Raw genomic sequence first — 15,501 nt, 5'->3', positions numbered from 1 at the left:
ATAGAAAGGTCTCCTGGGCACTTCAGAGATGGCTGCATTGCAGTAATGAGAGAAGTAATTCCTGCACACAGTCCATTAAAGGAGCTGGGAACCTTTGGAATCAAATATACACTCTATAGACATACATTAGGTTTCAGATCTTTCATTCCGGGCATATATATATATATATATATCCACATACCAAATATGTGTGTGTGTGTGTGTGTGTGTGTGTGTGTGTGTGTGTGTGTGTGTGTGTAACTAGATATGGATACTGTAGTTAGATTTTGCTGATGCGGAGGTTGTTATTTATGGTGAATTGATTATAGGGGCCCGTTATATTTTGAGAGCTGTGATTGACTTCATGGGAGTATGGGCAGGTTCTGTTATAGATAGTTTGTATGTTTTTATTGTATGTGAAAGCTCATAGAGTCCTGGGCAGGTGATTTAAAATTCAGTTGAAGAATAAATAATATCCCTCTATTGAGTTATATGGACTTGGGGCTGGGAGTATGATGGCAAAGATGGCTAACCAGTTAGAAAATAGAATCTTGTACCAGTTGCCATGACTGCCTGCTGGGACTGAACTTTCTGGGAAATCAATGGTACTGGCAAGACTATTCCAGCCCTAGACACTTTTTGTTTTCTGTGGATTTGTACAGCCCTCCTCTTGCTCTTATCACTGTGAACATTCAAGAACCCCTGAAAACAACTCGCTGTTCAGGCATGCTAGTTGGATTAGAATATACAGCTACAAAGTGGAGAATGTTCCTTCTTCCTGTTTCCCATAGTAGCAAAAAGGGAATTTGTTGAATGCATGGAGCAGTTGGCATGGGTTCTAAGATGTACTATGTTTGAACTCTGTAGCCATTATGTATCACTTTGAATTATTTAGTCTTTTGTCAATTTCAATATGTTTCTTTTATATTCTTGGGATTGCTTAGCATCCCTCAGGTGGCTGAAAATTCCTGTTAAGCTTAAGGCTAAAGACTCTAGGGAGCCTGGTGGAAAAAGAAAAGGTGAACTAGCTTCCTTAAAAAAATGTTTTCTTAATATGCAGTTCTTTTATCTAAAGTCAGCTTTGTGAAAGTGACAGGGGCTTCATGTTTATTGTTTTACAATGATTTCCACATCAAATTGTTTAATGTACAAGAACAGAAAAAAAGGTGTTTCTTCTAACTGTCCACCATGCAAATTCAGTCTGGGATCTGATGGTCAAGCTGGGTTCTTTCTTGCTAGTGCATCTTCACCAGCAATAAATATTTTCTGGGCTGCATGTTGCCCCCCCAGTGACACATGTGCAATTCTGTTGCTTTCATATTCTTCCCTTGGTGACAGAAAGCAACCCCGTCATTTTCATATTGTTCCCTCAGGGGCACCTGTGAAACTATGGATATGTCCACACTGCAATTAAAAACCGGGGGCTGGCCCATGCCAGCTAATTTGGGCTTACGGGGCTCAGGCTTGCAGGACTGGGGCTCGCAGGGCAGTTTAATTGTAGTGTAGATGTTGGGGCTTGCACTGAAGCCCGGGCTCTAGGACCCTGTGAGTTGGGAGGGCAACCTGGGCAACACAGTCAAACCAACCTAACTCCTGGTATAGACAGTGTTAAGTCAATGGGAGAATTCTCCCATCGATGTAGCTACTGCGTCTCAGGAAGGTGGTGTACCTATGCCAATGAGAGAAGCCCTCCTGTCAGCATAGGTAACATCTTCACTGAAGCGCTACAGCAGCACAGCTGCGCCGCTTCAGCATTTTAAGCATAGACCTGCCCTAAGTGTTTTGACCAGGGTAATTTTCTTAAATGACAGGGTTGTTTCTACCTATTCTATTGGGAAATTATATCACAATTTAATACATCCTATTGTTAGAAAGTTTTCCATTATGTATTCAGTCTGAAATTTCCTGTCTTTTCTTTCCCTACTTTGCTAGAATAAGATACTTGCAAAGCATATTGTTTAATGGATTGTTTCATTGGGAGTTTTAGGGGAAATATTAAGACTAAAAGCTTCTAGACATTATCCACTCTCACCATCATTAATACCATTAAGCAGATTCATAAAACAGCTCTTGTGAGATCTTATGCCAAGTTCATTTGTTTTCTTTATTTCAGGAATTTTTATAAGACATATCCTAAGGACATTCACCATTTAATCTTGTTCAATTACATAAATGTTGTGCTTTGATTTTATTGGTGCTGTTAGATTATTCCTCTGATATGTTATTTATCTTTATTGCATTTTCAAAATAGTTGAAAAATAAAATAGGAAGGAAAATGGCTTGCTGTTTAAATGATCAAGATAAATGAACTTTGTACAACCGAGTATTGGTTTATGAGTCCTGCGGAAGAACCTAGCCTTAATTTTGTCTTGTTCAAATTGGCTATTTAAATATTAAAGCCTTATAACTGGTTCTCCATATAGAATCAGGTTCCTATTTGATTAATCTCCTATTTTCTGATGACCTGGCTTTTTTATGCTGTGGTCATATAAATAGTTTATACAGCAGGCCTGATTCTCTGCTCAGTACGTCAGAGTGAATCAGGAAAAGCTCCACTGCAGATAATACAAATGTTACTGTTGTAAAACTGGTTTAAGCAAAAGGAGAATCAGGCTTCTCGGTATTTATTTTATATCCTCTTTTTGGGGAGAAGGAGGGAGAGAAAAATGTCTGAGTGATGTTTTTCGCTTACAACTCTTCAAACCTGCATTTTCACACCTGTGTCTGATAAACTGACATAGCATCTCTCAGTGTACTTATTTAGTGACACCTTCCTGTGGCTTTTTCAGGCATCTGCAGTGAACACAGTTTATGCTTCAGTCCAAGGAATCAGGATAGCTGATGCAGAGCACGGTGGCAAAAACAGCAGCAATGGGGCCCTGGGTGTGCTAGACGTGTCAAGCAGCTCAATGAATCGTGTGCATTTTTAGCTGAGCCATTAAACAGTAATAACAAATAATGATTTTTCTTCTTCCTCCCCAAAATGGTAAAGGTGGGAGAAAGGGCCATTAAAACAAAGGGAGCGAGGAAAGCCAAGGGGTGATCATACATAATACTGAAAGGTATAAATATCATGGAGGGAGAACAATGTTGAAGTATCCCAAGCATAATGGGATGGAACTGAGCTAAGGGTAATTACAGGCTGAATGTTCCCAGCAATGAAGTCTGTAAGAGTGGAAAAAGTGGTGGGAAACCCCCCTCTCTTGTGATATGTAGAACTAGCTTGGACAAAGCACAAGTCTACTAGGAGCTAATGTGCAAAATGACCTATAAGGTCTACCCCAGGGGTCAGCAACGTTTGGCACGTGGCTTGCCAGGGTAAGCACCCTGGCGGGCCGGGCCAGTTTATTTACCTGCGGACGTGGCAGGTTCGGCCGATCGCGGCCCCCACTGGCCGTGGTTCGCCGTCCTGGGCCAATGGGGGCTGCGGGAAGCGGCACAGGCGAGGAATGTGCTGGCTGCAGCTTCCCGCCTCTCCCATTGGCCCGGGACGGCGAACCGCGGCCAGTGGGGGCTGCGATCGGCCGAACCTGTCGCGTCAGCAGGTAAATAAACTGGCCTGGCTCGCCAGGGTGCTTACCCTGGTGAGCCGTGTGCCAAACGTTGCTGACCCCTGGTCTACCCTTTTCTATCTCCAGTTTGTACATTTCTGTGAACCACTTCAGGAGCATAGGTACTAGATCAAATTAGTGGTCCCTCTTGTCAAGTTTCCTGTCATCTGCACAACAGTGCCAAGTACCAGATGCTTCAGAAGAAGGTGTAAAATCCATGTAATCGTCAGTCATGGAATAAACTACTTGCTGGGGGAAGTTTCTTCCTGATCACAAGCAGTTAATAGTGGCTATTTTATGCCCCAAAGCATGAGGGTTATATCAAGTGTACATTTTTATCGTATCTAGCCTTTATCTACCCTATTAATTTAGCCAAAAATTAAAGTATCGTATATACTTGATCATAAGCCTGTTTGTTTATAAGCTGACCCTTCCAAGATGGATAAGTAAAAATGGAAAATTTTTATAACCCGTTCATAAGCTGACCCTATAATTCAGGGGTCAGCAAACTTTGGCTCCCGGGCCATCAGGATAAGCCACTGGTGGGCTGAGATATAATAATAAATGGAGATATCCTATCTCCTAGAACTGGAAGGGAGCTTGAAAGATCATTGAGTCCAGCCCCCTGCCTTCATTAGGAGGACCAAGTACTGATTTTTGCCCCAGATCCCTAAGTGGCCCCCTTAAGGATTGAACTCACAACCCTGGGTTTAGGAAGCCAATGCTCAAACCCCTGAGCTATCCCTCCCCACCAAATGGTTTGTTTACCTTGAGCGTCCACAGGCACCAAGGTAAACCTAAGTAAACAGTGTCCCGGTGCGCCAGCTGCTTACCCTGACGGGCCAGGACAGCAACTGGTGGGGAAATTTTTTTGGGGGGAGAAGCTGGGAGTCGGGAGTAACCCCTGTGACCACCCCCCACATGACCCCACCCCTAGCCCGGGACCCCCACACTCTCCTCATCCCTTCCCTTCCCACCTTATCTGGGGAGGGCCAGGGGAGGATGTCTCTGGCCTGGCTGGAGCGGCTCCGGCAGGCTGGGCAGTGCAGCCGCAGCCTGCTCCGGTGGGCCAGACCGGGTGGCGTGACCGCAGCATGTTCCAGCGGGCTGGGCCGGGTGGCATGCCCTCAGCAGGCTCCGGTGGGCCGGGCGGCGTGGCCACAGCCTGCTCTGCGGGTGGGGCCGAGCAGCACGGCTGCAGCCTGCCAGCCCCGGAGCTGCAGCTGCTTTGGAGGCTGGGGGGAGAGCAGCATGGCCAGAAGCGGAGAGACTCTGGCCCCGCCTCTGCCCTTCTGGCTCCGCTGGCTGTGCTGCCTCTCCTTGCTCCCTCTGTTGGGGGAGGGGCTGTGTCCCACCTCTCCCTCTCTATACCCGTTCATAAGCCGACCCCCTTCTCTGGTGCTTCCCTTTTTTACTAAAAAAATTCGGCTTATGAACAAGTATATACGGTATTTACAGCAAATGAAGTTCTAAGAATTAGATCATATTTTGCAAATTAACCCTTTCATTTCTGTGCTGAAAGAAAACTACAATGTTTCAAATGGTTAAGATTAGTCTTGGAAAGATTAGATTTTTATTAGTCAGTAAAGGTCAATTCCACCATACACACACAAATCAATGAAAAAATATTTCCATCAGTGATCATCAAATTTTACAGATAGGCAAAGTAAGAAAAATGCTGCTTGAGAACTTATTAGAGTTTGATTTAAGGATAGTTACTTTATATATATTTTTACATGTGATGTTGGCAATTGGTGTTTTAATGCTTATAAAGCTTCAATTTTTTGAATCTCAGCATCTAACGTCATTACATAATTATTGTCTGCCTCCGCACATTGTCAGACATACCCATAATTTCCAGTAACCTCAACAATTTAAACTGATAAAAGTCTTTACAAATGTGTAAACATAAACATCAATATAATCCCTCAAAGTTATGAAAAATAAAAATTGAATTCTGCCAAGCCTAGTTAAGACCTGGTATAGGTGTCAGTCCACCTAGAATAAAATGCATCTCTTCTTTTTCATGTAGGACCTGATACGAAGAGATATCCTGTATTACAAAGGTCGCATTGACATGGATAAATATGAAGTGGTGGATATAGAAGATGGGAGAGATGATGACTTCAACGTCAGCATGAAGAATGCCTTCAAACTTCATAACAAGGAGACCGAAGAAATTCACTTATTCTTTGCCAAGAAGCTGGAGGAGAAACTGCGATGGCTCAGAGCTTTCAGAGAAGAAAGAAAGATGGTTCAAGAAGATGAAAAGATAGGTAAGGGATCGAAAATCAATGGGATGGTGGCTGTTGGGTTTTGCCCCCTGGGAGGAGAAGGCCAAATTACTGTGCTTTAGAATTATAGTTTAACTTCATTATAACCTCCCTGGCTTAACTCAGAGTTGCTGTGAAGATTTGCTCATTTAGGAGCAAATGCTGCCCTTGGCTTCAAGCTTCAGCATAAGGAAACTTCACAAGATGTTGCAGGAGAGAGAAATGTACAGTCCCCAACCACTGAGAGGCAACAGAGCCTCACAGCTGCAGTAATTTCTGCCCTAAACTAAGCACCACCACTGCAGGGAGAAAGGCAGACAGACTCACTGATCTACCAGCCTTTCCCTCCTTTCTGTACTACCACAAAAGGTTGTTGTAACCAAGGTTGGCATCTGGCTTATTGTCTCTTGCTCATTCGTTAAGGACTGTGTTCATTTATGGTACAGTATAAAAAATGCTAAAAATAATAATGTTTATAAGGTTGCTTTTTAGGCAGCCTCCTCCCAAGTGATGTCACGGTGAGGCTTTACTTTAAAAGAAAATTTGTTTTTTATTAAAATATCTCTCTGTGTGGGTAGCCCCACCAGGCAGTGCTTTGCCACCCATGGGTTATTAGTTTCATAAATGATGCATGAAGAAATATTCAGAAAAAGAGGTTGGAAAGCGATTTTCTGAACTTTTTGCCATGTTCCCTTTTTCCAGGCTTTGAAATTTCTGAAAATCAAAAGCGGCAAGCGGCACTGACAGTAAGGAAAGTCAGTAAGCAAAAAGGTAATTGGCAGCATGTGTTCCGTTAGGTGAAGCCAGGGTGGAGTGGGGCTTTATGCTGAGCTCCAATCCACATTCCCTTTGATTTTTCACCTGTCTCTTTTTTTTTATCTCATTTGTGTGTTTCATATAATTTGTTGATGTATCCATGGGCCAAATTCATTTCCGGTGTAACTCTGTTGAAGCCAGTGGAATTACATCAGAGGTGATTTTGATCCCATCTGTCCAGTCTAGTATCCAAAAGCAATCCTGTGGGCAGGAATTTTTCTCAAACCATAGGCAGTATATAGACCAGGGGTTGGCAACCTCTGGCACACGTCTCACCAGGGTAAGCACCCTGGCGGGCCAGGCCAGTTTGTTTCCCTGCCGCCTCCACAGGTTCAGCCGATCGTGGCTCCCACTTGCCACGGTTCGCTGCTCTAGGCCAATGGGGGCTGCGGGAAGCGGCGCAGGCCAAGGGATGTGCTGGCCGTGGCTTCCTGACGCCCCCATTGACCCGGAGCAGCGAACTGTGGCCAGTGGGAGCCGCGATTGGCTGCACCTGCAGAGGCGGCAGGTAAACAAACTGGCCCGGCCCACCAGGGTGCTTACCCTGGCAAGCCGCGTGCCAGAGGTTGCCAACCCCTGATATAGACACATCTCACCCCAGACTGAAACTAAAGCAGGTGGGAAGATACATAGAGGCTTTGCTAATTCCCTGAGTCTCCCATTGGAAAAGAAAGGGAGATGGTTAAAACCCTGGATGTGTTGAGGTTCCACCACTCTACTTCTTTTTGAAGTGGGAGGCTTATGGAACTTGCATATATCTTTCTGTGAGCTCCATATAACCTTTTAAGGATAGCACAGTTGCATCAGCACTAGCAAACATAGCATCCTCGTAAAGTCACTATATATCAACTAGTCCTATAAGATCATACTTGTCCTCCTGCCTGGGAAGAGTACAGTCAGCCAATAAGAGTCATGTCAGATATTAAGCCACTGGCCATAGTTAATGATCAGTTCTAATAATTCTTGCAGCTGCAGGTTTTGTAATGATAAATGTTGAGGAGAGAGGAGTCATAGTAACAATGTTTCAAGTCATGGAGTCTTCAGAAAAAGTATGAGAAGTCATGAACATACCATCTAGTTACCACAATATCATGGCACATTCAGGTCTCCAAATGGTTAAATGTTTTGGGAACAACTCAGGACTTCTTGGGTACCTGCAGTCACCAGTTGCCCCCTCCCCATTCTATAGCTTTTACAGCCCTATGCTTGCTTTTTCAAACAAACAATGTCTTTAACCTTTAACGAATTCCTAGCTCTGTTCCTCACCTGGTTGTTCCATACTGCCCTGATGGTCCAGTAGTGCTTCGTTAGGCCCAATGTGAACCCATTGGTCTCCTATGTCCCTGCACTGTTGTTGTTGATCTACTGCCGTCTACTAGCCGCTAGTGTGGTCCTCTGAGTTGTTCTCTAAAAACTCTCATGGCCAGATTTTCAAAACTGGAAATGTGCAAAAAATGCATTTGGGTGCCAAATGTACGTATCACTGCAACAGTGCACAGGAACTGCACATTCAATAGACCAGTTTTGCATGTAGCTGGCCACTTGTATGGGCACAATTCTGAAAATTTTCCCCTTCACTATCCTCTTGCACACTGACTCCAGAGCTTGCAAACAGTTCAGTGAAATCACGCTCGCTGAAAAATCGCAGGATCTGTGACTCAAATGACAGCCCCGGCAAATCAAGTTTTCATTAGTGCTAATGAAACTGACTCAGCTCAAGAGTGCCTGAGAGTGCCTATGAATATTTCCAATTGAACTGCTGTATTTCCATCCTGACAAACTCAGCGTACTTAACTATATTTAGTTTTTACACAGCAATTGCTCTCTTATTTTCTCTCTCTTTCTTTCTCTGTGGGAAAAAAACAAAAAGGGAGGGGAATTTTAATAGCCCAGGCTCCTTAGGCTATAAAATTAATTAGCTTCCCTCTTCCTAGAACATCAGTCAGCACCTCCCTCATCCAGAATGACCGAATGCTCTAATATTGGGAATTCTTTTTATGATGTGAAGTCCTTGAGTCTGACGGAAACTCATTCTGACTCAAAACATCAAGTGGAACGATGTCCGATTGTTTTACCTAAGACATTAATTCTGAAATAATAACAAAACCCTTTGCATAGCATCATTAAATTAGCAACTCTGCCTCTCCTGTAATGTCTTGTGCTTCAGTGATCATAGCCCAGCCTCAAGTTAATTAAATTAAGTACTGATAAAGTAAATTTTGTAAAGCCAAACCCTTGCTAAGTACCATCAAATCCAGTTGATTTTATTACCCCATAGAGTGTGGTTTGGCTTATAGAATAATAGACAAGTAGAACTGGAAGGAACCTCAAGAGGTCATCTAGTCCAGTCCCCTGCACTCAAGGCAGGACTATATAATAACTAAACCGTTCCTGACAGGTGTTTGTTTAACCTTTTCTTAAAAACCTCCAATGATGGAGATTCCACAACCTCCCCTAGGCAATTTGTTCCAGTGCTTAACCACTCTGACAGTTAAGAAGTTTTTCCTAGTGTCCAACCTAAACTGTTCTTGCTTCAATTTAAGCCCATTGCTTCTTGTCTTATCCTCAGAGGTTAAAGAGAACAATTTTTCTTCCTTGTAACAACCTTTTATGTACTTGAAAACTGTTATCACGTGCCCCCAGTCTTCTCTTCTCCAGACTGAACAAATCCAATTTTTTTCAATCTTCCATCCTAGGTCATGTTTTCTAGACCTTTAATCATTTTTGTTGCTCTTCTCTGGACTTTCTCCAATTTGTCCACATCTTCCCTGAAATGTGGTTCTCAGAACTGGACACAATACTCCAGTTGAGGCCTTATCTGCTCAGAGTAAACTAGAAGAATTACTTCTCATATCTTGCTTACATCCCAAAATGATGTTTGATCTTTTTGCAACAGTGTTGTTATACTGTTGATTCATAATTAGCTTGTGATCCACTATAACTCTGAGATCTCTTTCTGCAGTACTCCTTCCTAGACAGTCATTTCCCATTTTGTATGTGTGCAATTTATTGTTCCTAAGTGGAGTACATGGCATTTGTCCTTAATGAATTTCATCCTATTTACTTCAGACCATTTTCTCCAGTTTGTCCAGATCATTTTGAATTTTAATCCTATCCTCCAAAGCACTTGCAACCCCTCCCAGCTTGGTATTGTCCGCAAACTTTATAAGTGTACTCTCTCTGCCATTAGCCCTAATGAAGATATTGAACAGAACTAGACCCAGGACTGATCCCTGTGGGTCTCCACTTGATATGCCCTTTCATCTTGACTGTGAACCACTGATAACTACTCTCTGGGAATGGTTTTCAAACCAGTTATGCGGTTGTATTTCCCTAGTTTGTTTATGAAAAGGTCATACGAGACAGTACCAAAAGCCTTACTAAAGTCAAGATATACCACATCTACCACTTCCCCCCCTACCCACCACAAGGCTTGTTACCCTGTCAAAGAAAGCTATTAGGTTGGTTTGACATGATTTGTTCTTGACAAATCCATACTGACTCATATTTATCACCTTATCTTCCAGGTGTTTGCAAATTGCTTTTGCATAATACCCCAAAGACTGGCCCTTGTGTGAGTAGTCCTACTGAGCAGCTGGCTTCAGTGGGAGTACTTACCAAGCATTATTCAGCAAGAGGAAGGGTAGCAGAACTGGTCTCCAAGTTATTTGCAGTTTCAGGGTGCTTTTGTTGACTTATCTTGTAATAATTTCATACATATTTGAAATGTATCCCCAACAAGGCTTTACCAAAGGCATTAATAAATACTTGGAGACAGTGTATTACTAGTAACTAGTTGTAGTTACCTCTGCTAAGAGAAAGGTAACCAGTTCTCATGCTTCAGAATGACTGCAGCCAGGGATCAGGTAGGCCTGCTGCCTTTTCTATGTACACGTTGCAGAGCTAGACATATGCATTGCGGATAGTTTGGGTTGCCTCTGATGCATCAATTGTAGAGGTAGATATGCTGGAGGGTAGGGATAGGGTCCAGAGTGACCTAGACAAATTGAAGGATTGGGCCAAAAGAAATCTTATGAGGTTCAACAAGGACAAGTGCAGAGTCCTGCACTTAGGACGGAAGAATCCCATGCACCACTACAGGCTGGGGACCAACTGGCTAAGCAGCAGTTCTGCAGAAAAGGACCTGGGGATTACAGTGGATGAGAAGCTGAATATGAGTCAGTAGTGTGCCCTTTTTGCCAAGAAGACTAATGGCATGTTGGGCTGCATTAGTAGGAGCATTGCCAGCAGATCAACGGAAGTGATTATTCCCCTCTATTCGGCACTGGTGAGGTCACATCTGGAGTGTTGTGTCCAGTTTTGGGCCCTCCACTACAGAAAGGATGTGGACAAATTGGAGAGAGTCCAGCGAAGGGCAACGAAAATTGTCGGGACTTACGAGGAGAGCCTGAGGGAACTAGGCTTGTTTAGTCTGCAGAAGGGAAGAGTGAGGGGGGATTTGATAGCAGCCTTCAACTACCTGAAGGGGGGTTCCAAAGAGGATGGAGCTCAGTTGTTCTCAGTGGTGGCAGATGACAGAACAAGGAGCAATGGTCTCAAGTTGCAGTGGGCAGGTCTAGGTTGGATATTAGGAAACACTGTTTTACTAGGAGGGTGGTGAAGCACTGGAATGAGTTACCTAGGGAGGTGGTGGAATCTCCTTCCTTAGAGGTTTTTAAGGCCTGGCTTGACAAAGCCCTGGTTGGGATGATTTAGTTGGTGTTGGTCCTGCTTTGAGCACGAGGTTGGACTAGATGACCTCCTGAGGTCTCTTCCAACCCTAATCGTCTATGATTCTATGAATTGTGACTCAAAGCACTTAAGCATGTGCTTAACTGTAAGCATATAAATAGCCCAGTTGACATCAATGCTACCTATATGCGCAAAGTAAGCACATGCTTAAACACTTTGCCTGATCACTGCAAGACTTGATGGCCCAACAAGCTTAGGGTTACCATATTTTAAGTGTCCAAAAAGAGGACACTCCATGGGGCCCCGGCCCCGCCCCAACTCCGCCCCAATCCCCGCCCCTTCCCCGCCCCTCCCCAACTCCACTGCTTCCCGCGAACATTTGATTCGCGGGAAGCCTGAAGCAGGCAGGCAGCAGGTAAGCTGGGGCTGGGGGGCGCGAGGAGGCGCAGTCCAGTCCAGCCCCCCCCCCCCCCCCCCCGGCCGAGCGGCTCCCTCCAGTGGGCAGCCGGCCAGCCCAGGCCAAGAGGCTCTGGCCCCGGCGTCTCCCGCCCGGCTCGGCTCGGGCCCTGGGGCGCCGGCCCCCGGCCGAGCACCGCCGGCCCCGGCCCTAGCCCCGGCCCCAGCCCCCAGTCCTGCACTGCCGGCCCCGGGCCAGCCTCCGGCCCCCCGCACCGCCGGCCCCTGGCCCCCCGCACCGCCAGGTCCCGGCCTGGCTCCGGCCCCCGGCCGAGCACCACCGGCCCCTCCCTCCCTGTTTTCCCGGACATGTCAAGCTTTTTGGGATTTCCTCCCGGACAGGGATTTGAGGCCCAAAAAGCCGGACATGTCCGGGAAAATCCAGACGTATGGTAATCCTAAACAAGCTGATCTGATGTGTTAAGACTCTGTGCCCATGTTTTAGGTCACTGAATATCTTTTGTAGCCTTATTTTTACCATCTGCTATGCTATATCAGTTGACCTCTTCTGTGGGAAACAACGATAATTTCCCTCTTACAGAATGCTTAAGGAAAAGATAGAAGCAGTTAAGGAGATGAAATGGAAAGTGCAATCAAGTGTGTTGGAGGCAAACTAGAAAGTTTTCAGTAATATTAACAGCAGCTTATTTCCTGAACTGTCATACAGCATTTCCACGAAGTATTGTCTGGAGTCAGCCAGCATATTTATTAAGAGGAAACATTTAAAGGACCACTAGCTGCAATACACCAGAGAGAGAAAGTGTGGAAAATGAGACTCACAAGGAAGGAGCTCCAAACTCTGTCAGATAAACTTGATGAAACTTTAATCAGATGATTAAGAGACAGCATAAACTTTTGCATTTTGGCTTTGTTTTGTTTTGTTTTGTTTTTTTAAACCAGTGTCCTAAATGAATCATCCCATTTGGAACCAGCTTGCAGTTAACACAGACACACACACATATGCACTTACAGGCATAGACACACATGCCCAGCCAAGATTCCTTCAGAATTGGTTTGATGTTGAGCAAGCGAATCAACCTCAGATTTCAGCAACATCCTGGGATTTGCACTACTTATTGGATTGGGGGAAATGTAATAATATCAGAGCATGTGCCTTAAGATAGCATTAAGCCAATTCTCCACCTTCTTTAAGTCCATTAGACATAAAGTGGATGAGTAGCCTTGGCTTGTGCTCCTTCCCAGCAGACTAAGTTGTGGGATATTTTTTACAGACAGTGATTCAGATTCTTCTTCCAGTAACAGCCCTGTAGCCCTGTGCAACTTCAGTGGGTGTAGCTGAGAGTAGAATTTAGCCTGGTATATCCTAGAATAATTAAAATGGGAGATAGAAAAATCTGGTTTGGCTTGGTTTTTAAAAAGAGCCTGTCACAGTTACCAGGCTCGCTGCACCACTGTCCCTTCTCGGTCACTTTGAGTGCAGCCCCAACAGGTGTCAGGTCATGGACCCCACCTCTCCTGGGGTGGAACTCTGCAGTTCACCACCCTCAGACTAGCACCTGGGTTTACAGTCCCCTACATACCAACCATGACTAACTTAGCAGGTCCAATGGGGGCCAGATCCTGCAGAGGTTTCTCTTTGGAAGCCTCTGACGGCATACATTTGCAGTGAAACTGAGTCTCCAAAACAAGTCATGATTTATTTTGCCCAAAAGGTACACAACACATAAAAAGGTGGATTTAAAATAACAAAGACTTTCACACATATTGCCTGACCTAAACTTAACCTTGCCATCCATAACTCGGGAGGATCTGGCTTATTTCCCATCTCTGAGTTGGGAGAAACAGCCTATGCTGTTTGAAGCCTGGTCCCTCTCTCTGAGTGTCTCAGGCATCTCACTGAAACATCCTGGCCAGTTTCCCTGACCACTTCCCCTTTCTTTCTGCCAGATTTAGGTTCCCTTAACAATCAAGCCTATTAGGTCATGTAGCGCATCCCTTATTGCCAATGCAGGATTGCTCAGTGCACTGTATTTCACACTGATTTGTCCATTCCAGTTTTAAGTGACTCTAATGACAGTAGGGTGACCAGACAGCAAGTGTGAAAAATCAGGATGGGGGTGGGAGGTAATTGGCACCTATATAAGAAAAAGCCCCAAATATCAGGACTGTCCCTATAAAATCAGGACATCTGATCACCCTAAACAACAGGGACTTCAAAACTCCCTTAATGTATCTAACCATCAGGATTGTTTGCCAGTGCCCCTGGTAATGATTCTTCTCCCTCTTCAGTGTTTGCAGCCTTCAAAAACTGGTAGACACTTATCAAATCCCCTGTTTAGTCTTTTTCTATCCCCATGTATGGTAGCAAGTAACATATTCACTTCTCGTTCACATAATGCTTTTTGGCATACATTCTTAGATGCTTTCAAAATCCCCAGCCAAGGTTTTCAGATGGGACTAGTGATTCTGGGAGCCTCAATTTTTGGCTGTTCAACTTGGGGCTCCTTAAAGAGGTCTGATTTTCAAAGGCTTGATGCTTAGCCCTTTCTACAAATTAGATCCTGTTAAGGTGTCTCAAGTTGGCCATTCAAAAGTTAAGGCTCCCCAGATCATTAGTCATGAATATTAGTTTTTCCTGGACATAAGAACATAGGATTCATTATGCCATATAAGACCACTAGTCTGTCTAGTCAGGTAACTTGACTCTATCAGGGGTCTTAACCTAATGATTCATAAGAAGGAATGATATCCCCTTGTTTTTGTAATGTATCTAATAGGGCAAGCCTATGTGGGGTGGGATCTCCTTTCTGAATCCCACAAGCAAGCGATAAATGCTATGAAGAATGAAATTTGCTTTTTTCTCATAATTTTGGACAAATTTATTCATTATTGCTGTTTTCATGAGTAGCTTAACAGTGGGCTAAGGAGCTGCATCTTCCAACGTGCATGCTTCAATTCCCTTAGCAGACCATGGTGAGGCCTCCAAAACCCCCTTGACACGCTGAGAAGTTTCCAGTATTCCCTGCTTCCCTCCATACCCCAATTGCTGAATGCTCCCACTACCATTAAGTGGCCTCATCCCTCCCTTAGCAGTCTGTAAAAATCCACTAAGAGCTAAATTCTCAGCTGGTATAAATTGGCATAGCTCCATCAGCTAAGGTTTTGGCTCCAGAATGCAGTCTCTTCTTGGCTGCCAAGTCTTCCTGCTACCCTCATTCGTATTAAGTGACTTGACCTCATGCCCAGCTAACCTCAACTCACAAAAATACTGACCCAGATTCCTCCCAAGGATCATACCGTCCTAATTTCTTCTGACATCTCAAACCTCTGCAGCTCAGTTGTCAAACATTCCCAGTTTCCAAGTGTTTTCTACCTGGAAATCAGATGGCATCTTAAGCGTTAACCGGCCCATTCGTTAACCCTTTTTAAAAAGGGAGGGGAGGCACACTTGTATTTTCAGATATAATCAAGGTCATTTCCCTTTGTTCACAAAGCTTTCCACACTGCAGATGAAAGAATGTCATTACTGTCTGGAAATCATGTTTTCATACTACTTCCCTGCAAATACGTAAAAGACATGGTGCAAATCCCATTGCTCATAAATTACATGGGCCGCAAACTGAACCTTCTAAAGCCCATGAGTGCCCATTATACAGTTACCCCGTGAACTAGCCACAGCATTTTTCAGTGTTTTCAATCTGAAAGTATCGATGGTGATGATGATTTTCATAACACAGATGAAATTGGTTCTTCACTGGAGGAATTACTAATCC

At 44.3% G+C, this 15,501-nt stretch overlaps 1 protein-coding gene across 7 annotated transcripts in view; it reads left to right on the top strand.

The window, feature by feature from the left end:
* The window catches only part of ARHGEF9 (Cdc42 guanine nucleotide exchange factor 9), a 307,995-nt gene that overhangs the window by 283,951 nt on the left and 8,543 nt on the right, over nt 1-15,501 (top strand). For all 7 annotated transcript variants that reach the window (XM_054039989.1, XM_054039990.1, XM_054039987.1 and 4 more), the window contains 2 exons: nt 5,563-5,806; nt 6,506-6,574. In XM_054039989.1, coding sequence (XP_053895964.1) covers nt 5,563-5,806; nt 6,506-6,574 — 313 coding nt within the window. The remainder of the gene's footprint in view (nt 1-5,562; nt 5,807-6,505; nt 6,575-15,501) is intronic.

The sequence above is a fragment of the Malaclemys terrapin genome, chromosome 9, assembly GCF_027887155.1.
Source record: "Malaclemys terrapin pileata isolate rMalTer1 chromosome 9, rMalTer1.hap1, whole genome shotgun sequence".
Taxonomy (NCBI): Eukaryota; Metazoa; Chordata; order Testudines; family Emydidae; genus Malaclemys; species Malaclemys terrapin.
Note: the sequence above shows the minus strand (reverse complement) of the source record. Positions and strands in the feature narration are given on the sequence as shown.